The sequence below is a fragment of the Myotis myotis genome, unplaced genomic scaffold (assembly GCF_014108235.1).
Source record: "Myotis myotis isolate mMyoMyo1 unplaced genomic scaffold, mMyoMyo1.p scaffold_m19_p_12, whole genome shotgun sequence".
NCBI classification, from domain to species: Eukaryota; Metazoa; Chordata; class Mammalia; order Chiroptera; family Vespertilionidae; genus Myotis; species Myotis myotis.
The window spans coordinates 43,142,329-43,165,502 of NW_023416316.1; the positions used below are offsets into that span (position 1 = coordinate 43,142,329).

The window sequence follows — 23,174 nt, forward strand, 5'->3', positions numbered from 1 at the left end:
CCTCACTATGGACCCAAAACTGATTTGATAGGAATACCCCTGTGAAAACTCTTATCTACACTAATAAAAAAGAAAGATGCAAATTGACCATACCTTCATGATGCCCACCAGCCAATCAGGAGTGAGTATGCAAAGTAACCAACAAAGCTGGCGGATTAATTTGCACACGTAGGCACCGAGCAGCCCGGGCAGGGCAGGATGCTTGTGTTATTGCCATGGCGATGACGCAGGCTTTGCAAATTGCCCCAGTGCTCTGGGCCTCTGGGCAGCATGGGAAGGTGGAAAGGCAGCTCTGGGTTGGAGCAAAGGCGGTGTCGGCAGCCAGGGGAAGGAAGGCCCATTCTTGCATGAATCTTCATGCATTGAGCCTCTAGTACTATATAAAGCTTTCCCCCTCATTTGATAAACAGGAATTCCACTGGAAATAATTATTCCTAAAACCTGGTTCCTCACACAGATCCTAAGGTTAAAGGGTGAAGCCAAATGGAAGAAAAATAATGGAGTGGCTTGAGGGACTACACAGCAGGTTTGTGAGGCTGTCATTCGACAAGTGGTCATGGTTTCCCCTCTTGGGAAGTACTCCGCAGGCCTGAGAAATAAATTTAGGCCAACACGGGGGTCCAAATGGTGATGGGCTCTGCTCTCCATGAACTGAATTCCACATTGACATTGAAGCAAGAGGGGGCTTCTTACATTCACCTCCACCGCCACCCTGCATTAGTTATCTCAGAGACTCCTCTTCATATCTCTACATAGGGACTATATTCTTACCCGTCAGTCCCTTTCCATAATGACCCCTCCAGGTTGCCCCAGGTTAGGACCATTACATAGAGGGCAATGACTGTGCTGGGTGAAGACTTCATCTCCAAGTCAGGGGCTGGTGCCCTTGACTACAGGGCCTCTCGCCCTGGCCCTCATGGACATTCTCCAGATTGACACTGAAACTTCCCCCCCTAAGCTCTGTAATAGGCATGAACAGATTACCCTCCCCTTCTTGGTTCCCAGGACCAGGATCCTTAACTAATCCTCTACCCACAAAGAAGGGCTGGTTTCACAAGCTGCTGTCTCAGCTGCTCACTCCAACATCTGCTCTGGATTTGCTTACTGAACACCTCCAACATGCATGGAGCATTGTCACGCTTCATCCCACTCAGCTGCCCCCGCCCCCCAAACACTTCTGCATCTGCACACATCTGTTCCCCCTCCCATCCCTAGTTCGGCCCACTACTGATCCATCTACCTGTGCCCCAGCCTCTCGGGATTTTGCACCATCAATTATATGCTTTCAGTCCAAATCTTTAACCTCTCCATCTCTGGAAGTCCTTCATTTATTCAACAGAGAAACTTGTTTAAGCCTTTCCCATCTTGGGAAAAAAATATTCCTCCCTTTATCCCTGTCTGCAGCTTCTTAATTTTTTAAAATATATTTTTATTGATTTCAGAGAGGAAGGGAGAGGTAGAGAGAGAGAGAGAGAGAAACATCAATGATGAGAGAGAATCATTGATCGGCTGCCTCCTGCACACCCCCTACTGGGGATCAAGCCCACAACCTTGGGCATGTGCCCTGACCAGCGACCTCCTGGTTCATAGGTTGATGTTCAACCACTGAGTCATGCTGGTGACTCAGTGGCTGTCTCCAGCTTCTTAAAGTGAAGTCTACAATCTTCCTTGCTCCTTATTTACCTTTGTACTGGGTTGATCAGTGTACCCTCAAAAATGCATGTCCTTCTGGGAACCTTAGTATGTGATCTTCTTTGGAAATACAGTGTAGACTATGCAATTAGTCTGGTGTCTTTAGGGAAGAGAAGAAACACAGTTTTCAGGGGAAACTGGACATGACAATAGAGGCCCAGGTTGGGGTGATGTGTCTATAAGCCTAGGTATGCCAAAGATTGCCGGCAGCACCAGAAGCTAAGAGAAAGGCGTGGAACGGATCCGTCCCCAGAGCCTTCAGAGAGAACATGGCCCTTCCAACACCTCAACTTCAGACATTTGGCCTCCAGAACAGGAAGAGAATAAATTTCTGTTGTTTTAAGCTGCCAAGTTGAGATAGTTGGTTACGGCAGCCCCAGGAAACGAACACTCCTTAAGTCACCACAATTTTCCTTTTGGCTCCAAAATGTTTCCATATATGACCTGCTAGAGTCAAATCCAGTCTTTGTTCATTTGACCTTGGTACTCATTTATCCCTGTTGTTCCTCTTCTCCTTCTGCATCCAAAACATCACTGGCCCTTGGTTCTCCTCCCGCTCCCTTCTCAGCCCCTTCACTGCCTCCTACTCCTGCAGCCACCTGTTGAATAGCAGTGTCCCTGGGATCTTCCCTACCTCTCTTCTCACTCTGTTCATATCCTGCTGTGATCTCCTCCAAACACCAGCTCTCCTGCCATCTACATGATAATGTCTCTCCCAGTCCCCCAGCCCAAACTTCTTTCCTGAGTTCTAGTTTTGAAGTTCCTACTGCCTCCTGGACATGTCCATCTGGTGCTGGTGCTGGTGCTACATGGCTAAGATAGAAGTCATGGTCTAGAACCCCTGTCTCAAACATACATGCTTCTCCTTCTATAGCCCACGTGTCCACGCAAGTCGGCCGCTTGGCACCTTTCTGGACTCCTCCTGCTCCCTTCACTGTGGTTAACAAGGTCAAAAGACTCTATCGATGAGGGTTTGGGGAATATACCCACTCCTTTCCATTCCTGCTGCTGCTGCATTAGCTCAGATTCTTACCACCTCTTTTTATTTAAATATATTTTTATTGATTTCAGAGAGGAAAGGAGAGGGAGAGAGATAGAAACATCAATGGGAGAGAATGATTGATCCGCTGCCTCCTGCACGCCCCCTACTGGAGATCGAGCCCACAACCCAGGTATGTGCCTTGATCAGAATCAACCAGGGACCCTCCAGTCCGCAGGCCTACGCTCTACCCACTAAACCAAACCAGCTAGGGCTCTGTCCAGTTTAAGTTCTTTCATATCCTGAGTCCCTTTAATTTGGGGTTATCCTAAAATGATTTTTCTTCTCATGAGCGCAGAATTTGTAATTACCCTACCTCTGACCCTAACTGAATGTTTTTACATTTTACTTTTTCATTTAAAATTAAATATAACATATAAACAATATTATATTGTTTGATTAAAAATAATATAAACCTAAAATTCTGAAACACTAAATGTCTTTGGAACTTCAACTAAAAATGTTAAGGTATAAAGAGCTTCATTTCTGCCAAAATAAGACTAGATTTAAATCTTTAGATGAAATATTTGTTTGGTAATTCTATATTTCTATAACTACATGGAAATAGCAACCTAGTCTTAAAAGTTGTAAGAAAATATTATATTTACATTTAGGAAAATTTCACATAAGCTTTCCCAGAACCATGCTTACCTTAATAAAAATTTATTTTCTCAACAGCTGACTCTTTGAACAGGGACATTTGCTAATATTCAAAAGTTTAAAATTACCTTATCCCTGGAAATATCTTACCATAAAAATAATGCCTGTAACCACAAAATCCAAAACGCCAAATTCTTCCAGTTTTTTCAACAACAAAAATGTCTGTTTTTTTATTTAAAAAGAGAGAGAGAGAGAGAGAGGATTGGAGAGAAACCTAAGCTAGATATAAGAGAACATATCGACCAAATGTAATGTGTGGACCTTATTTGGATTCTAATTCAAACGAATCAACTAAACAAAAAAAAAGTTTTGAGGGGACTCTTTCCCCCTCCCGACATGGGAGTCTGTACTTGTTCTTCAATAAGTTTCCACCTTTACTATTAAAAAAAAAAAGAAGAAAGTTTTGAGACGATTGAGGATATTTAAACATTGCATGGATAAATCGATGCTGTTAATGAATTATTTAGGTGTGATGATAGTGTTGTGGTTACATTGATAGAATTCTTGTCTTTTGGAGAAATGTTAAAAAATATCTGTGCATAAAATGATAGAATATCTGGGATTTGATTCAAAATAATCCAGTGGGGAGAGGACTGTCAGAGTAAAGATGAAACCAGGTTGGCCTAGCTGACAGGTACATAGAGGTTAATGATACTAATCTCTCTAGCTTTGTATGTTTGGAAGTTTCCATTATTTATTTTTTTAAAAAGGGCTTAATATTCAGGGAAAAAATAAATACTGCTTGAAATGTAGCACAATATCTTTCATACAAGAGTTACCTTGGATAACACAATAGTAGTCACCTTAATCTGAAGAACTATTGGTCATAAATATAACTTTAAATATAGACATAGCCATAGGTAGCAAAATTACAGTATGTGAAGAAAATAAAATCTCTTGTGCTTAATTTAATCTCATTGTTCTCTGCTTGAACTTGGGAACAGAAACTGCTTCACTAGCTGAATAAATCATAACTATCCCCCAATATTCTTAATGACTGACTTCAATAAACATTCCTGCATTCTAAGAACAAATAAGAAAATAAAGTTTATATTCATATTTATTTTGTATACATTCATTTTAACATATATACCTTGATTATATTAAGGTAGTTAAGCAACAGGGAACTGGTGTTGAACTGAATTTCAGACTGGATTCTCAAATCCTTTTTTTTTCCTCCATCTAGTTTTCTGGGTGTTGTTTTTTTGGGGGAAAGAGAGGCAAATTTTGGTAGTATTATCTATCATCTATTTAAGTTGTTTAACCTAGTGATGTATGTAGAGTCAATAAACACTTAAAATACATTTAAATAATTTTAGTGCTGATATGAAAAAGCAGCCATTAAGACTAAACTATTTTTGTAGAGATTACAAGAAGGTGACATTCGCAATTAGGGTGAGATTGCAACTTAGATAGGATCAGATGTTAATGTGGGAGACATTTTTGAACATTTTTTCCTAAATACTGGGGGCAATGAGAGCTATGAGTTCCTCACACTTCCAATAAAATGTGGTGAAATTCTGGTGCAAAATCCTAGAAAATGGGATTTGCTTTATCTCACTCCCAGCCTGGTTAGTTTTTATGGCAGTTTCGATTCTAGTCTTTTCCTCATAGTTCTGCTGCGTCTCTGGATTTTCTACCGTCTGTTACTGCATTCCAGCCCAAGTAGGGGCGTCTGGGTTAGGCCGATGGGAGAGGAGAATGGTTCCTGAATCCCTAGCTACACTCCCACGGATAAGCAAGTACTAAAGGTTTTGCATACAGGATCTGGGCGCTTAGAATGTCACCGCCCTGCCAGACTGCACCTGCACGGGGCACACTGGCACCTACAGCCAGGTAGGCTCCAGGACACCCGACCCCCAGATGCCCTCTATCCTTCTCTAGGGGCCGCCACCTCGCCTCCCATTCCCCGGGGCCCCTCCCCTCCCACCGCACCTTCTGACCCAAGGGTGACCTGCAGGCTGCGGCTCCAGAGGCTTGGCGTCCTCACCCCTCCCTCCCTCTCCCAGGCCACCACCGCCCCGTAACTAGGGCGCATCACAACCCTTCACGTCATCGGGATCCAGTGCCCCGCGCGGGGAAAGAGAACGACAGTCCTGCCGGGGAGGAAGAACACTCTCGGGACTAACTCCTCCCTGGCGACGTTGCCTTAGGTGGAGTCCTCGAGTGCCACCTGCGCCGGGTGGTGGCCCGGTCCTGCCCTCCCAGTGACCTTCCCTGGGAAGCGCGCAGCAGAGCCCCGGGCGAAAGACTGAACTGGCGCCGCGCGTCCCGGCGCCTCTGGCTTGTGGCCCCTGCGACCAAGGAAGGCCCCGGGCAGAAGCAAGTCGCGAGCACCCATGGGGTTGTGGTTAAAACACCAGACAGGGCCGGGCACCGCTGCCTAAGAAGGGACCTCGGGAGAGTCGTTTAATTTCTCCAAGTCACATATGTCTTAGCCGTATAATGGGGATTCCATAGAGTCATTTGGGTGCGGGCAGGGTTAAAGGTGGAATCCACCGTCTGGCAGAGAGAGGAGGAGATGAAGGTTGCCCGCTGAGGTTACTCTTCATTGGGGGCAGGACCAGAGAGATAGTCTCTCCTTCAGGTTTCCCTCTGGCTCTCGCCCCAACCCCTCTGCGACCCCGCCCTTGGGCAGTTCTGGACACATCCAGCTTTCTGGCCTCAAGAAGATGAGTCCAAGGGTCAAGAACGACCCCTGATCATGGATCCCATTGCGCAACTCGGGAGCGGTGCAGCCTGCTCGCCAGCATTTTAAACGTACCCCGCGCTCTTGCCCAAGATCGGGGCCAGAGGCCAGCACGGGGTGGACAGAGGCCCAGGACTCAGAAGGTGCCGGACGCCCCTGCGCAGAACCACCGGCATCCAGAGCATCTGCCTCTTGTTCTGCGTGGCCCCGGACGCGGCCGGGCCTGATCCCCGCGCAGAGCACAGGGCACCATGTCCCCATTCCGACCCCGACTCTCCCTGCCTTGGGGGCTGCGGCGCCACCTCCACTCCCGGGACGCGCCAGCCCTGCGAGCAGCGGGGGGCTTGGCAAGTTCTGCGCGTTTGCGGGATTTCGCGCGGGCCCAGCTTCAGGCTGACCTCTCCACGCGGTCGCCGCGCTCCCGGCAGGTGAGTCCGAAGCGCCACGTTCGGATGGAGAACTATGTGTAACTACTCTTCCACTGAGTCGACGTTTTTCTGAAAACTCTTCGTTCGATATAGTTTCATTAGGTAACAATTAGGAGCTTGGGGGCCGGCTTGGGCCCAATTCTTAACCGCAGTCACCCGTGTTGGTGGCTGGCTTGGGGCAAAGGCGGGGAAGAGAACTCCTCGGCGTCTCCTCGGAGTGGGTAGCGCTGGGAGAGGCTCTACCTGGCGCTCCGAGGACATTTGTGACCTATTCGAATGAATGAATGAATGGGTGCAGGCCTGGACATGTTTCCGCCAAAGGCCAGGGAGGGTTGGAATGTGAACCACCAGGGAGCTGACAGGAAAATGGGTTCCCTTTACTCCTCGCTTGTTTCCAAACTCTTCGGTTGGCCCAGTCTGCAGAATTTGCTAAAACGATCTTAAAGCTGCAGTGCTGAGAGTCAGACAGACTGAGTTCAAAGCCTCCATGGATTCGGGCAATAGAGTAGTGAAGACCTGTGTGTGTGTGTGGGGGGGGGGGGGGAGGTGAATAGAAGCGGGAAGGAGGGGGGTGAGGGGGGAGGGAAGTGGGAGATACCTGTAATGCTATCAACAATAAAAAGTATAAAAAACAATTATACTATCTAACTACTTTAATACATAAATTTGAAATGATATTATTTCCAAAAGTCTTTATATTATGATTTTGTTTTATGTAAAGGACTATTTTCATTCTTTGAATTATGTTGGGTGTAATTAGCTATCTATATCCCACAGGATATGGTGGGGTTCATAGACATAATATAAAGTCTCTAAATTTTCATTTTTAAAAACCCAAGGAGGGAGAAGTGGATGAAAGAGGAGGAGGTTAGGGGAGGGACTGCCTGCAGCCCCAGGATAGGGGCCTATGTAGGGCAGGGGTGGTGCTTGCCATACAAGCAAAGGTTGCAGGTGCAGAGCTGGAGAGTACAATCTGAAGTTCTGTGTCCCAGTGGCTACCAAGGGTTTGGCTTGGGATCTTTTCAGAACATCCCTGAAACCTATCTACCAAGCCGGGAGAAGGTAGGGATTTCTGGCAGAACATGCCAAAGAAGTTCTGAGGGATGGGGTGGAAATGAGGAGCTGGAGTAAAAATCACCAATTAAAAGGCTGTAAAAACATTTCTCTTTGGAGCCCCTCCCTCCTGTAATGAGAAATTCATAGCTGCGCCTGGGGAGTAGCTGAGGGCCAATGACCTTCTTCACACTCACAGAGTGACTTTTTCCTAAGTCCCCTGGAAAGCAATTCTTGTGAGGGTGAAAAAGAGAGTCTGCTTAGCGACAGGAGAGCTGCAGGAGAAATTTGGTCTCTCTGGCAGGAGTATTTCATGATGGACATTTGGGTCTTCTTTCCCTCCACCCAGTCACCTGAAGCCCAATACAGTGAAATCTTTCTGGTTGCAAAATCCTTTAAGAAATTAACTCTTTTTGAAACAAAAAGAAGTTACTTTCTGTTCTAAAGAAAGAAAATAGGAGCTCTTAGAAGGCACTTGCCTAGAGAGAGAATTTTTTTTTAATTGTAAATGTCCAGGACATGAATGCTTATTTGATACATTATATACTTTTTCTTTGGGCCCTTGTTTTGAAAGTTCTAATGCTTTTTTTTAAAAAAAAATGGCTCACTCCCCAAACTGTCCCCCCACCCCCACCCCCCCACAAATAAATGTTAGCCATTACCTTCCACATTGATTTCAAAGAGTCCTCCAACTTATTCTGGAGAAAAATAAACATCTTTAGGAAGATAAAAAAATATATAGACTATATTTAGATTTCCTCCAATTCTTTTATTCTATAGGTTTTATACATATTAAATCCCATAGTTCAAAAGACAGGACTTTTTCAACTTCAAATATTCTTAAGTTTTAAAAGCCATTTTTAAAATGGGTTGTTTCTGATGTCTATAATGAATAAGAATTGTAAAACTAAATTGTTTGTTCGGAGGAAAGAACTAGTTTTTTAAAAGAAGTTCCATAAAATAGACGATGTTGTATAATGATTTAGCACTTTATTTAGTCAACACAGTTAGGTTTACTTTTAACACCTCTCCATGGAAGTTGGCACATCCGACACACAGATCAGAAATAAATGCTCTGAAATTAAAATTCTACTTATATTACACATGGGTTTCAGAAAGACATAAAGGACATGAGCACATTGTACTGGACTTGGGAATAACACTTGCAGTTCCTAGGGGGTGAAGAAGGGGAAAACATGGGGTGCATTGGACATTGTATCTTTGTTTTTCTTTTCATATCAGAACAAAATACCCCACTCACATTCATAGTTCCTCTGGAAATGTGCAAACCAGAAAAGTCCTGGAAGCCACCAGGGGAGGCTGGGAAAGAAAAGGCGAAAATCGATGCCATAGGAAGTTTGCGTTCAGGTTGTCTAAGGGAACAGTAGCCAACCTTTCCTTTGTAAATATTTCACAGGGAACGGAAACTGTTGGGAACGGAAATTGGTGGCTCCTTTGCTGCGGGATGCTAATGCATACACCTGGTCCTGGCTGTGCAAGATGGAGTGCGCGAGGACAGGCAGCGGGGAGAGCGAGACCTGGGTCTCTCTGCCCTCTAATTTGGCTCCAGGTTCGCCCCTCGGAGTTGGCGCCAGGGCAGGAGGCGGGTGCTACTCAAAATGCGGGCGAGGTCCCCTCTCCGCAGGACATGTGCCTGGAGCCCTCCGCTCCCGGCTGACGCCCCAGCAGCGCCACGGGGGCAGACAGGTGCCGGCCCAGGCCCAGCAGCGTGCCTTTGCTGGCACCGTCCTGGCGCTGCTGCTGCTGCTGCTGCTGCTGCTGCTGCTGCTGCTGCGGCTGCAACATCCTCCGGGCAGTGGATGCGGCGGCGGCGGACACGGGGAGCCAGTGGGCGGCAGCCTGGGTGTGCAACAGGCAGGGCGGGCGCTGCAGCAGGTGACAGTAGCCCCACGGGGTTCGGGACAGATTCTGTGCGGTCGCTGTACCCCCTCCTCGGCCCCCTTGCATGATACTTTCGATGCTGAAGGAGGGGCATCCGCCGACCTGCCTCGATGCCAGCCCCTTGCCCCCCTCCCAAGGCTGGAAGCCCAGTGGGGGCTGCAGTGCTGGAAGGGCGGCGCCGAGGGTCACCAGGTCCCCGCCTTGCACTTTCCTTGGCGCCTCAGAGTAGACAGGGGCGGACAGCAGCAGGTAGCGAAGGGGATGGGGGTGCAGCAGAGCGCACGGGCGGCTCCGGGGGGCAGCGGCAGGGCAGGCCCCGGGGACGGGCTGCGGTGGGGCCGGGGACCCAGGCAGCAGGCCGGGGTAGGGACCGTGCAGGGTAGCGGGCACTACGGGGAGGGGGAAGGGGTGATGCAGGTGGGCTCCCGGGGGCTGGTGGTGGCGCTTGAAGCGCTTCCTGCGCCGAAGGAAGCTGCCGTTGTCGAACATGTCCTGGGAGGCGGGGTCCAGGCTCCAGTAGTTGCCCTTGCCCGGGTGGCCGGGCTCCCGGGGGATCTTGACGAAGCAGTCGTTGAGCGAGAGGTTGTGGCGGATGCTGTTCTGCCAGGCGGGGAACTTGCGGCGGTAGTAGGGGAAGCGGCCGCTGATGAAGGCGCAGATGCCGCTCAGCGTGAGGCGCTTGTGTGGGCTCTGCAGGATGGCCATGGTGATGAGCGCGATGTAGGAGTAGGGGGGCTTCGCGGGCTGAGGGGCGTCTCCAGAGGCCGCCGCAGACCCGGTCGAGGCCCTGAACTTGGTGCCAAACTCTGGGGAGTCGCTTGGGCAACTGCTGCTCTCGGTGCACTCTCCCGGCTTCGCGCCCGCGCCCTGCCGCGCCCCCGGGGGCTCCGGCAGGTGCAGCGGCTCTAGGAACTGTGGGCTCACTTTGATCTCCACGTGGTCCTCTTCCTCCTCGTCGTCTTCATCTTCTTCCTCTCCCAGAATATCGATTTCGCCGTTTTCCCCTTCGGAGCCCCGGAGGCTGCGCGGCGGCTTGGGGCGAAGGCGCTCAGCTCCCGGCAGGTTCATGGAGGAGCAGGTCCCGCAGCCTCCGGGACGGCGGCCGCTCACCTGTCTTGCAGTGGGCTGGGCCGGGTGCCAGGGTTAAGGGTGTTCTAAGAAAGTAGGAACGCTTTAGGTGTTCTTGACTTCTGGTTTCTCCTCCTATACAATACGCGAGTCCAGCAAAGGTGCGCTTTGCCTTTTATTAAAGCTTCTTCGAGTCCCTATGTTGTGAAGTCTCCTGCCCTTTCTACCACTTCTTGTCCTACCTCAGCATTCCCACTTCCTCGCCGCCGCACAGTCCAATGAGGAGGGTCCTCTGCGCATTAGCCGACCAGGAAGAGCCTCCAGACTCCTCCTCCCTCCACCCACCCACCACCGAGGTGGATGCTGCGCTCCTCGGGTTAGCTAGCCAGTCGTACTGGGAGTTGCCTAGGCTGTTAATGCGCGATTTTCTCCACCTCCACCTCCCCCCACCTCCCCCCTTCATGCACTAAAACTGCGCAAATAGCCTTTGCGGGGAGGGGGGGGGGCGGGGGGGGGCTCAGTTAGTTGGAGTAGTCCCGCCTGCACTCCAAAGGTTTCGGGTTCCATTCTGGGTCAGGGCACAGAATCTAGGTTGTTCAGGGCCCGTTAGGGAGATAACGGATCAATGTTTCTCTCTCATCAAAGTTTCTCACATCAATGTTTCTCTTTCTCCCTTCCTTTCTTTCTCTCAAAAAATAAAAACATATCCTCGGATGAGGATTGTATATGAATATAAAATAAAACTGCGCAAATAAAAAGGGGTAAGGAAAATATGATACCCAACAATCTACCACGAATATCCAGGCATCTCTCTCTCCTGGAGGAAAGGAGAAGGGGCATTGAAATGTGTAATTAAAATTGTTTTCATGCTGCATAGCATATTCATCACCCATTTTCATTGGTGGATTCTGTCCTTATTCAGAATGATGAGCTGAAATATTTTAGATATTCTAACTATATCCCTGAGCTCAGTGGGTTGTGAAGAGCTGTTGCGTTTTCCTACTCTCCCCACCTCCAGCTCCCCAAAATGTTCTTCCAGACTCAAATTTTCAGAAAAGGCAGAAATATCCTGGCATTAAATTGTGGAAGTTCAGGGTGGAGAGAAAGCGGGAATGCTAGAGAGAAGTCCCCTTCAGCAGTGATTCGCTGACTTCCTTGAACATTTAACCACCCAATCATGCATATACAGACTTGCATAACCAGAATGGGTTTCAAAGAGCAATATGCTCAGACTAGAGTGATCAGTGATATTTTTCTTTGTTAATGGCCACAACCAATTCAATTGATTTTGCCACATACTAACCAGTACAGACCTATATTGAAATACCCTGTTTTCGCAACCTGGCCCCACAACGCCAAGGGATGCACCCAGGATATGAGGGGCTCCTCTCTCTCTCTCCCTCTTCCTTTCAGAGAAAAAACAACCCACATTAAGCACCTTTATTATAATAAATAACAAAACTTAGCGAGGCAAGGAGAGGCCGCAGTTTCAGTCACAAGGTTCTCATTCATTACTCACATGGGAGAGGATCAATATGAGAAAGAAGCTTCGTTAACTCACTTAGCATCTTTGAAGGTAACAAGATTATTGGATGGCCACGTTTATATTAACTCAGAGAGTAAAGTAGCAGTCCAGTAGAATATAATGTAGTGTGTTATATAAGTAGGGACTTTATGGTATATATTCATAATTATGGTATATGTATACATGCCACAGTATATTTTCATAATTTAAAACTCACTTACTTATAAACAGAATTTGGGGTGGCATCTAATTAAAATGCAGCATAAAAGAATATTGTATCAGGCAATTGATAGTCACATAGTAAATCTTCCATTAATGTTTGTAAAATAATGACTTTTCAGTCAGAAGCCAGCTGAAAGGTCAAAATATAATTAAAAAATAGCTGGTGCCTTCAGGATAAAATTTTGAAATCAGATTTCTTACTCCTAAGATATTTATCCTGTAAGGCTTCCCAGTTATTTATAGTTTGAAGTAGGGCAAATAACAGGTTTTAAGCTGAATAGATTAGTGTTTGAATCCCGGATTTACCAATTATCACTTGTGTGATCTACTAAATTAACTCTGGAGGGCAGGACAGGTGTCTTATTCAACCTTAGATTCCCAGAGGCCTCACCCTTTACCCCCTGCAGGTAAAGTTTAGTTCTGCCATCAGCAAAGAAATCAGGATTACCTGCGAAAGGGAGTATTGTTAGTTTTCCTAGAGTCAACTTCTATTAGGATTAGGGTCATTTAAAAATGAAAGGAGAAAAGGAGGAACACACTCAGAAAAAAACAAAAAACCCCACATTGAAGGGGAGGGTGAAAGGTGGAAGTGGGTATGTCAAAGGGTACACAGGAGACAACTGAAAAAGCTCACAATGGCCAAAGCTGGGACAATTTGAACAAAATGAGTGGATTATAACCTAAAGTATAAAATAGATACCTATGTATCCATACTGATAAAGGATTGAGTTAATTAACGGAGGGAGAGGCAGAAGAATTCCAAATAACTCAGGTACTCAGCTCTTGGGGATGTGTGGCTCCCCACTCCTTCATTGTACAAAGCACATTGTGACTTCCCCCCAGGACGTACAGGCTGGACAGGGGTGGAAAGAGTCACTTAACTGTCCAGTGGGGAAACCTCACAAGCACTTCAGCCAGATGGTCAGGTGATCAATATCAACAAAACACACATGAATTGTGTTGATAGTCTATCCCTTGGTACCTTGATATGTGATGAAAATGGCACTCTGTGATCTTCCTCCCCAGGCCCCAATCTAATCATGAGAAAAACACACTAATTCCAAGAGGAGCATCCTGTGTTCATAACCAGTATCTCTCAGAACTACGGATGTCACCAAAGCAAGTAAAGCCTAAGAAACTGTCACAGCCAAGAAGAGTCTATAAGACATGGCTACTAAATGTAACATGGAATCCCAGATAGGATCCTGGAAAAGAAAAAGAACATTAGGTAAAATGTAAGGATATCTGAAAAACAGTGGGCTTCAGTTAATAATACTGTATCAATATTGGTTCACTAATGTAACAAATGTACCATACCACTGTAAGATGTGTGTGTGTGTGTGTGTGTGTGTGTGTGTTGGAGGGTAATATATGGGAACTCTCTTTTACTATCTGCTCAATTTTTCTGTAAATCTAAAACTGTTATGAAAAATATTCTATTAATTAAAAATTAAGCGTAAGGGAAAAGGACATAATTGCCAAAAAGTGAAAACTTAAAGATCCATCAACTGAGGAGTGGATAAACAAAACGTGATATATAAATAGAATGTCATTTAGCAATTAAAAGGAACAAAATGCTGATGCATGCTACAACATGGTGAATCATGAAAACATTATAGTAAATGAAAGGAGTCCGGAAAGAACATCTATAGAGACAGAAAGTAGATTAGCACTTGCTGGTAGCTAAGAGCAGGGAAAAATGGGGAATAACTGCTAAGGGATACGGGGTTTCTTTTCGGAGGTATATTAATTACAGTATATGAATTATATCTAGAGTTATACAAAATATGTCAATATAAAAACAAAGAGCTGTATCAATGAAAACTAAATTGAATGCTTTGCAAAGACTCCGTTATGGCATGGCGCTCTAAAAAATATTAAAAAAATAAAGGCACTCTTCCTGTCCAGTCCCTTCAATTCTTCAGTGTTGCCTTAAAAATCAAAAGCTTTACATTGTTGCTCCTGCAACATTTAGCTTGCGTCTCGTGCATAATTTTTGGTGATTATTAGGTTTTTTTCCTGAACAAACCTATCAGACTCACAAGACACTAGTTTGAAAAACAACCTTTTCTAAACTAATTTACAGGAAGGATGATGATGATGTCTGATTTCTCTCCATTTCACTCTGAAAATTAAAGGCAATTTGGTCGTTATTTAAAAGGTAAAGATTCCAATATCAAGTTAAAAGGTAAAGTAGATTCACAATATTAAAACTGTGAAAAAAATCTAGGGTATCTTTCTCATCAAAGTAGGTCAAGTTGCTAGACAGTCAAAGGTAGAATTCATTTCTTTCAACACTACTACCACAATGTATGGCATTTCTAGAACTATGAAAGTAATTTCAAAGCAATCTAAAATAGTTTTCCTACCTATTCTAGTAATCCAAAGGAAACATTTATTCAATTTGTACAAGCAACCAAGCCCATAAATGTTTAAAAGCCTGTTAACTTTATTTTGTTGATAATTCCCCTCAGACTTCAGGATCTAGAAATTATAGACCTTTTCAATCGCCCAGTCTTCCCTCATGCCCTGTGCTGAACCTTCCTACAGCCATCTTAATCTCAGTACCAATGTTCTTGCCCCTTTCACTGAAAGCTGGGGAAAGCCTAGGAAAGAACCATTTGTTTGAACAAAGTGCACAAAAGCTTTATTTATATTTTTTAAATCAGATCTTGCTGGAAATAGGGAATTCACTTTTACTGAGATTTGGTATCCAGGGTGCTTTCAACTTAATCCCTGGAACAATCCAGAGAGATCTGCATCGATATATCCATTTTATGAATAAGGAGGCAAAGGCTCAGAGAGATTTTGTCATTTATCCTATATCATTCAGTAAGCTATAGTTTTAGATGAACTATCCCTAAGCCTTAATTATCATCATCAATACCCTGAAAATCTTCTATAGTAAGCAGAATAATGGCCCACACTATTTACTTTAGTTAGCAATTTGTATTATAAAAATAAAATCTTCTCTGGAGGATATTCATGACAAGTTCCAAAGTTCTCTGAAGGTGCTGGTTATACTATTGCTCTGGTCACTGAAAAATACTTCATTTTGGGGAAAATAAGAATGAGGAACAGGACATTTAAAATAATATATAAACAACATAAAAATACAGAAAATCTAAATTAAAAGTGACATGTCATCCCATGCAGGTTGGCAAATGTTAAATTGTGTTAGCTAGGTTTGGAGAAATGGGTGCTTTCCTATACTACTGTAAAGAGGTACAGCCAGTGGAAGAGCAATTTATATCAGTATCTATTAAAAATTTTAAGTGTGCATATCCTGGAAGCTCATGATTCCACCCTTCCATACCTATTCTAGAGAAACATTATCTCATAAGAACAAAGACGGATGCACAGTGATGTTCACTGCAGCACTATTTGCAATTAAAAAAACAGAAACAACTAGTTCATCCATCACAACCACATCACTGCACTTCCTAAGGCTTCCAGAATAATCCAAATGTGTCACTCAGTCCAAAACCTCTGGCCCCAGCTCATGATCCAATTCCATCTTCAAGCCTGGCTTTGAAACCTTCCACTCGTCTTCTTCCTGGTCTTCCAACATGTTGTGCTGGTTGCCACCTCAAGGGCCTCTGCAAACTCCCTCCCTCTGTGTAGAACCTTCTCCCTCACTTTGCATGAACAACTCTTTTTAACTTCTTCTCAGAGAGCCTTTCCATAACTCAATCTGAAGTTGAATACTGTCAATGCTGACCTGGCATTTAGTAGGAATAGGAAAAAAGTAATGATTATTGAATTATTAAGTTTTCTGCAGTTGTATCTGAAGGTTTGTACTTGTCACTTTAAATATATATATATATATTTTATTGATTTTCTACAGAGAGGAAGGGAGAGAGATAGAGAGCTAGAAACATCGATGAGAGAGAAACATCGATCAGCTGCCTCCTGCACACCTCCCAATGGGGATGTGCCTGCAACCAAGGTACATGCCCTTGACTGGAATCGAACTTGGGACCCTTCAGGCCGATGCTCCATCCACTGAGTCAAACCAGTTAGGGCTGTACTTGTCACTTTTTATTGTATCCAGTTAACTGCCATGATATTTTGGATTTAATTTAAAAAGACCCACTGCTTATGTCTATAGATGCTATGGCATTCAAATGCGTATGCTAAAAATTAAAGAAGTTAAAAAAAAACACCCAAGATGAACTTAATACCAGGAGTAAAATGTACTTAAAGTTAAAAACTCTACAATAAGAATATTCTAAATATATCACAAAGTGAATGGATTAAGTTTCATTACACTGATTATCAAGAAGGCTTAGAACTGACTAAAAATAAGACATGGTCCCAATTAATTTATCTTATTCAGATTTCTTCCACCTATAAGTCTCCAGCCACAATAAACTTTTTATTTCATTTAATAAAAATGACAACATTATTTCCTTTCAAAATTTATCCTATATAATAAAAGGCTAATATGCAAATTGACCAAACAGCAGAACGACCAGTCACCATGATGCACACTAACCACCAGGGGGCAGATGCTCAACGCAGGAGCTGCCCCCTGGTGGTCAGTGCGCTCCCACAGCCAAACTCCCCACTGCCGGCCAACCTCCCACAGTCCCTCCCCCTGGCTGGCTGGCCCTGACTGCCCCAATAGCTGGCCAGGCTGAGGGACCCCATCCATGCACAAATTCGTGCACTGGGCCTCTAGTTATAAATAACTCCCATAGATGAGAAGCTCGGCATAAGTAAACTCCCAAGCCATTTCTAAAGATATTTTGTGAAACATCTGTTTATTAAAAAAAAAAAAAAAAAAAAAAGAAAAAAAACACTTCAGAGTATATTATATTTTATTGTATAAATGTCAAATGTTTTACAGTTCTGCTTTACAATATCTTATGTATCCTATAAAATAAATATAATTTTAACATACACTGGAATTCATAACAGAATACAAAGAACAGATGTTTGAAATATAACCAGCAGGAAACTTATTCCTAATATTATCATCCAATCCTTTGGCTAAGAAATGCTTCCAATATTACAGATAAACTTTATCTTCTTTAAAATATGTTGTCCACTGTTTTTCTGTTTCTGTCACAGTAGCTATAAATAGTTGTTTAAGGATATCCTTATCTAAATTTCTGCCTGCAAAAAGAACAAAATATGGTGTGATTATGCTATGCTTACTAAAATGACACAGTTTAGCTATCAATTTCTAACCATTAAATGCTGATGATCTTCAGAAAATTAAAAACAATAGTAATTGAGTGATTCCTTCCTTAACTTTCTAGTTAAATACTTCAGTACCCAACTAACACATGAATTAATCACTTTTCTAAAGTTCTTTGAAGAGTAAAAGGTCTAGCAGTTCTTATGAATGTTATAACATGATTAAGACAAACATATTAACCACAAGTTTATTTAGGTTTACAAAAGGGCTTCTGATTGGTTAATACTGCTTAAGTAGCGCATTATAATCTTTTCAAATATATTTTCCACTTTGCTTTAGAGATTTAACTGCTTGTAACTTACCAATAAGAACCAGTCGATTTGTTCTCTCAGTGTCATCTCTCCAGCACACTGGAGTCTCCTCCAGATCATATAGCTCATAGACACCTTGGACAATCACTTGCTGTGGTTTGTCTTTGATCGACACCAGCCCCTGCTCAGAGGAGAATGATCAGTCAACCTCAATATGAATTGAGCCAGATACCTGCGCAGAACTCCTGGGAGTAGAGAGCATAGTGTAACATTTCAAAGCACACAGGTTGTTTTAGCTGCAACACTAAATAAAGTTGTTTGAAGAAATCATGCTTTATGCAGTGATTTTCAAAGAGTATCAGCAATGGAAATAAGAAAAAATGAAAATAGATAAAGGTTATGTGTATAAAACCAGTACTTCCATTTAAATCCAGATATGCTTTTATATAACAAGAAAGGGACTCTGTCCAAAACTGTAAAATGTCTACTGCACCTTTAGTCGTATGACCTCCATGCAGTCATCATCCTTGTTCCTCACATTCTTTTCCCACAGAAGATTCTGTATCAAGTAACATTATGTCAGTAAGACCAACCATTGCTAATAGCAACAACTATGTAACAATACAGTTGATAAAACATTAATCAGTTAACTATTGCATTCACCTGAATAAATTCATTTAGACTTTCTTCCTTTGCATTTCCTGGTACTTCAAATGTGACTGTAATAATACTCTATAAATCAAGAAAGAGAATCAATAATGATTTTTTTAATAGTAAAAAGTGGTTTTTTAAAAAAATCCTAAGTTTTAAGAATGAAAAGTAAGGAACATATTCATAGAAAGTTATATTACGTGTAACTTTCCCACTATTACTTGATTTTTGGTATCAGCAACTCCATTTTCTAAATTCTGAACAGTTGATCAATGGTTTAGCATTTACACAGAGAAGCTGCCATAAAAGGGTACTCATCATTTAATTCATCCTTTCCAGGATTCTCAGTGCTAAGAGGAAAGATAATACACATATATAGTTTATCAACATAAGTATACTGAGACAGGTATTTTTGCCTGGGTCACTTCATTTTATCTTTCATTTACATGTGACAATAATCCTGTGGAATAAAGAGAGTTATTTCCATTTTACAAGCTGGGGGAAATGAGGCTTGGTAAAAGGCAAACTACCCAGAACAATGTGCATATACTTAACGATACTGCACTATACACTTAAACATTTCTTAAGGGGGTGGATCTCATGTTATGTGTCTTTTACCACAATTTTTTAAAAAAGTGTTTAATTTTAAATCTTAAACACTGTTTTTAAACTGTTTTTATAAGTTATGATAATAATAGTATATATTTAAACAAAATGACAGCCTTCTTTCCTCCTCAAAGCAATCACTAAAAATCTATATCAAAATGTACAGAAAATCTTATTAAAATACACAGCAAAAGGGTGCCAAGTGAAACATAATTTGTCAATTTTAAAAGACAGTAGTAATTTAATCTTCAAAAATGCTAACAATGTGTTTTATTCAAGTTAGATAACTTGGCATTTAATACTGGGAATGTCTTAATGTAGCACTCAATATTGCTCTATTCTATTGCTTTATTCTTAGCCTAAAAATTTTATATCAGAAATGATTTTTGCTTTTTGCAGGTTAGAGATATGACAATTGTCTAAGAGGTACAATTAACTCCAGCATGAGAGGAAAACGGTTTTAAAAATTAAGACAATGCATCATGGGACTTAAGGAGGGAAATAAACATTTTAAAACAAGATGTTTTTCTGTATCAATAAACTCTACTCACATTAGACCCTAAAGATGAAACCCATAAATTCCCAGGGCAAAAATGAGGGTCACAACTCATAATTCATAATTGGCTCTACTGACTAAGTATGCATAGATTGTCCCTTGGGTTTTCTCATCTACTTTCCACCCTCCAACCCCAAGTCCTCCTTATAGGGAGTAAATGAGAAATCCATGAAATATAGAGAATTGCATTAAACATCATTCAAGGATAAAACTTTAATAACACACAATATGTCCTAGGTATTACCCATTTCAGACTTTTCCCCTAGTTTATTATTGTTTTCAATCTAAAAATAACTCTTCTTTCCCAAACAGAAAGAATCAGAAAACTGAATCAATAATTCAGAAAACTAAAGCAAAATAAGGTACTGTACTTAAAATAAAATCCAGGAATAACCTAAATTCTAGGAGTTTCCTCAGTTTTTTTCTTTAACCTACCAGGTTATTTCCCTCGGTTTTCCATTCTTTTGCAAACAATACCTAATATGCAACCACTTCTATGTCTTATTCATCTAGAAAACTAAGCCCAGTAACTTGCTTAACCCTACTAGACCGCTGTACCGATTTTTCGGTAACTTCCACACAAAGGTGGAATATTGGCGCTAGATGAAAGGCAGATGAAAGGTAGGCCTATTTTCTACAGTGTCTCCAAGTTCCATCTTATTCTAACTGCTTGTTTGCATGTAATTAACATTTTTCTGTATCATGCTGGTTTTTTCTCTTTAATGCTCAGGAGCCCAGGTATAGGGGACAGTTAGGTTCAGGGCCTCAGGTCTGGTAGGATTAAACCCAAAATCGGCATCTCCACACTCCAGTCCTCTGCTCCTCTTTGCCTGTGTAATCTCTACTGCGATATCCTGCCACCAAGTAAAGAGGTGAATATTCAGTTTGCCTTCCCGAGTTTTCTATTTCTAGGTTCCTCTAGGTAATCTAGGCTTGTTTCCATCACTTCTCTCTTCTTATTGCTTCATCACTAGTTAGTCAAGTTATCCAGACAAGTCTACCTGAGAAATAGTGCTCGATCTATCCCATTTCTATTCGCAATGTAAGAAGGCCTTCATCAAGGGCATGTGAAGTTCTGCGGTATCTTCCTGGTTGGTTCCTGACTCCACACGCCAATCCAGCTGACCTAATACTGTCTGACAGCACAGCATGAGTTCTCTCTCTCTCTCTCTCTTTTAAAATATATTTTTATTGATTTCAGAGAGGAAGGGGGGGAGGGAGGGAGAGAGAGAGAGAGAGAGAGAGAGAGAGAGAGAGAGAGAGAGAGAGAGATCAATGATAAGAGAGAATCACTGATCGGCTGCCTTCTGCACACCCCCTACTGGGGATCAAGCCCACAACCCTGGCATGTGCCCTGACTGGGAACTGAACAGTGACCTCCTGGGTTCATAGGTAGATGCTCAACCACCGAGCCACGTAGGCCAGGCCATGAGTTTTCTTTGCCTAGCAAATCAAAGCCAATCCTAGGATCCCAATACTAAGCATTCATGAAGACTTCTGCAGTGGAGTTCTGCTCTCCTAGAACATTCTCACTTTCCCACTTTTACACTTTCCCTTACTCTTCTGGTAAAAAATAAATCTACCATTTTGGGGTTACTTTTTTTTTTTTTTAAATATATTTTTATTGATTAAGATATTACATATGTGTCCTTGTCCCCACGTTACCCTCTACCCCCCCCCCCCCCCCCCCGCTCATGCCCTCACCACCCCCCCCCCCATTGTCCATGTCCATTGGTTAGGCCTATATGCCTGCATGTAAGTCCTTTGGTTGATCTTTCCCCCTTACCCTCACCCTCCCCTACCCTCCCTCCAAAGCCCAACAGTCCAATCAATGCCTCTCCGTCTCTGGATCAGTCCTTGTTCATCAGCTTATGTTGTTCATTATATTCCACAAATGAGTGAGATCATGTGGTATTTATCCGCTCTCCAGTTCCATCCATGCTGTGGCAAATGGTAAGAGTTCCTTTTTCTTCTTCCTCTTCTTAAAGAATACCTTTCAGCATTTCATATAATGCTGGTTTGGTGGTGATGAACTCCTTTAGCTTTTTCTTATCCGTGAAGCTCTTTATCTGACCTTCTATTCTGAATGATAGCTTTGCTGGATAAAGTAATCTTGGTTGCAGGTTCATGCTATTCATCACTTTGAATATTTCTTGCCACTCCCTTCTGGCCTGCATGGTTTCTGTTGAGAAATCAGCTGACAGTCGTATGGGTACTCCCTTGTAGGTAACTGAGTTTCTTTCTCTTGCTGCTTTTAAGATTCTCTCTTTGTCTTTTGCTCTTGGCATTTTAATTATGATGTGTCTTGGTGTGGTCCTCTTTGGATTCCTTTTGTTTGGGGTTCTCTGCGCTTCCTGGACTTGGAAGTCTATTTCTTTCACCAGGTGGGGGAAGTTTTCTGTCATTATTTCTTCAAATAGGTTTTCAATATCTTGCCCTCTCTCTTCTTCTGGTACCCCTATAATTCTGATGTTGGTACGCTTGAAGTTGTCCCAGAGGCTCCTTACACTATCTTCATATTTTTGGAATCTCTTTTCTTTTTTCTTTTTCAGTTGGGTATTTTTTGTTTCTTTGTATTTCAAATCTTTGACTTGATTTTTGGGATCCTCTTGTCTGCTGTTGGATCTCCGTAGATTATTCTTTATTTCAGTCAGTGTATGCTTAATTTCTAGTTGGTCCTTTTTCATGTCCTCCATGGTCTCACTATACTTATTGAGGGACTCATTAAATTTATCGGCGGTTTCCATAAAATTCTTGAAAAACCTTATAAACGTGGCCTTGAACTCTATATCCAGTTGTTTGCTTTCCTCCATTTCTGCCATTTGTGACCTGTTTCTTTGTCTCCGCATTTTGGCTGCTTCCCTGTGTTGGTAGAGTGGCTTTGTGTGCTAGGTGTCCTGTAGGGCCCAGTGGCTCAGCCTCCCCAGTTACCTGAGGTGGACACTCTTGGTGCACCCCCTCGTGGGCTTTGTGCACAGTCTTGTTGTAGCTATGCCTTGGTTGTTGTAGGATCACTGGGAGGAAATGACCTCCAGGGCAATTGGCAGCGAGAATCAGCTGTGTCTGCAGTGGGAGAACTTCTGTGCTGGAGACACCCTTCTGGGGCAAGACTTGCTTCAGTGGGGCTTTGGTGCTCACTGAGACTGCACCCTGAGTGTGTCCCTTATGGATCTGAGGAGTTGTGATCTGGATGGTTCCCCTCTGACCACTGGGTACAGTGGCTCTTGGATCTACGGAGGTGCTAATTTAGCCTCTGCCTGAGGCTACCCAGCAGGAACTACGAAGAGAACTGCAGATTCCCCTTCCTTTTTTTTGGAGTTTGGAAGTGCCCTGATGATGCTCAGCTGTGTAGCAATGCAAGCCGCTGTGGGGCCTTGGGCCTTCTCTTGGAAGCTCTGGGTCTATCTGGCCCGGCTGCGGTTAGGTAATTACAGGTTGCAAATGGCCGGGGCATTCATATGCAAAAGCCTCTGCCGCAGCCTGGGCGGGGCGGGGTCTCAAGAAATCAAAGGGCGGAGAAAGCAGCTATGGCGGAGCCTCAGCCCTGCCCTAAGGAGTCGCGAGTCCCAGTGTCCTGGCAATGGCTGCAAGCACCTCTGAGGGAAAGCCGCTCTCAAGCTCGCCCG

General features: G+C 43.4%; 2 protein-coding genes across 5 annotated transcripts in view; both read right to left on the minus strand.

Moving 5' to 3' along the window:
• Positions 1-8,608: 8,608 nt before the first annotated feature.
• On the minus strand, positions 8,609-10,838 carry LOC118666796 (forkhead box protein D4-like 1). The gene has a single exon (XM_036329115.1). The coding sequence runs from the start codon at positions 10,529-10,531 to the stop codon at positions 9,176-9,178; it is 1,356 nt and encodes a 451-aa protein (XP_036185008.1). The 5' UTR covers positions 10,532-10,838; the 3' UTR covers positions 8,609-9,175.
• A 6,245-nt stretch (positions 10,839-17,083) lies between these two features.
• Positions 17,084-23,174, minus strand: part of LOC118667486 (COBW domain-containing protein 3) — a 48,595-nt gene continuing 42,504 nt past the window's right edge. For 3 of the 4 annotated variants that reach the window (XM_036330920.1, XM_036330918.1, XM_036330921.1), the window contains 4 exons: positions 18,399-18,467; positions 18,229-18,294; positions 17,787-17,916; positions 17,084-17,399 (listed from right to left, as the gene is read on the minus strand). In XM_036330920.1, the coding sequence (XP_036186813.1) occupies positions 17,293-17,399; positions 17,787-17,916; positions 18,229-18,294; positions 18,399-18,467 (372 nt within the window). In that variant the 3' untranslated portion in view covers positions 17,084-17,292. The other variant, XM_036330919.1, reaches the window with a different exon arrangement.

Excerpts from the sequence above, each read along its gene's own strand:
- LOC118666796 (XM_036329115.1), bottom strand. The coding sequence starts at position 10,531 with ATGAACCTGCCGGGAGCTGAGCGCCTTCGCCCCAAGCCGCCGCGCAGC.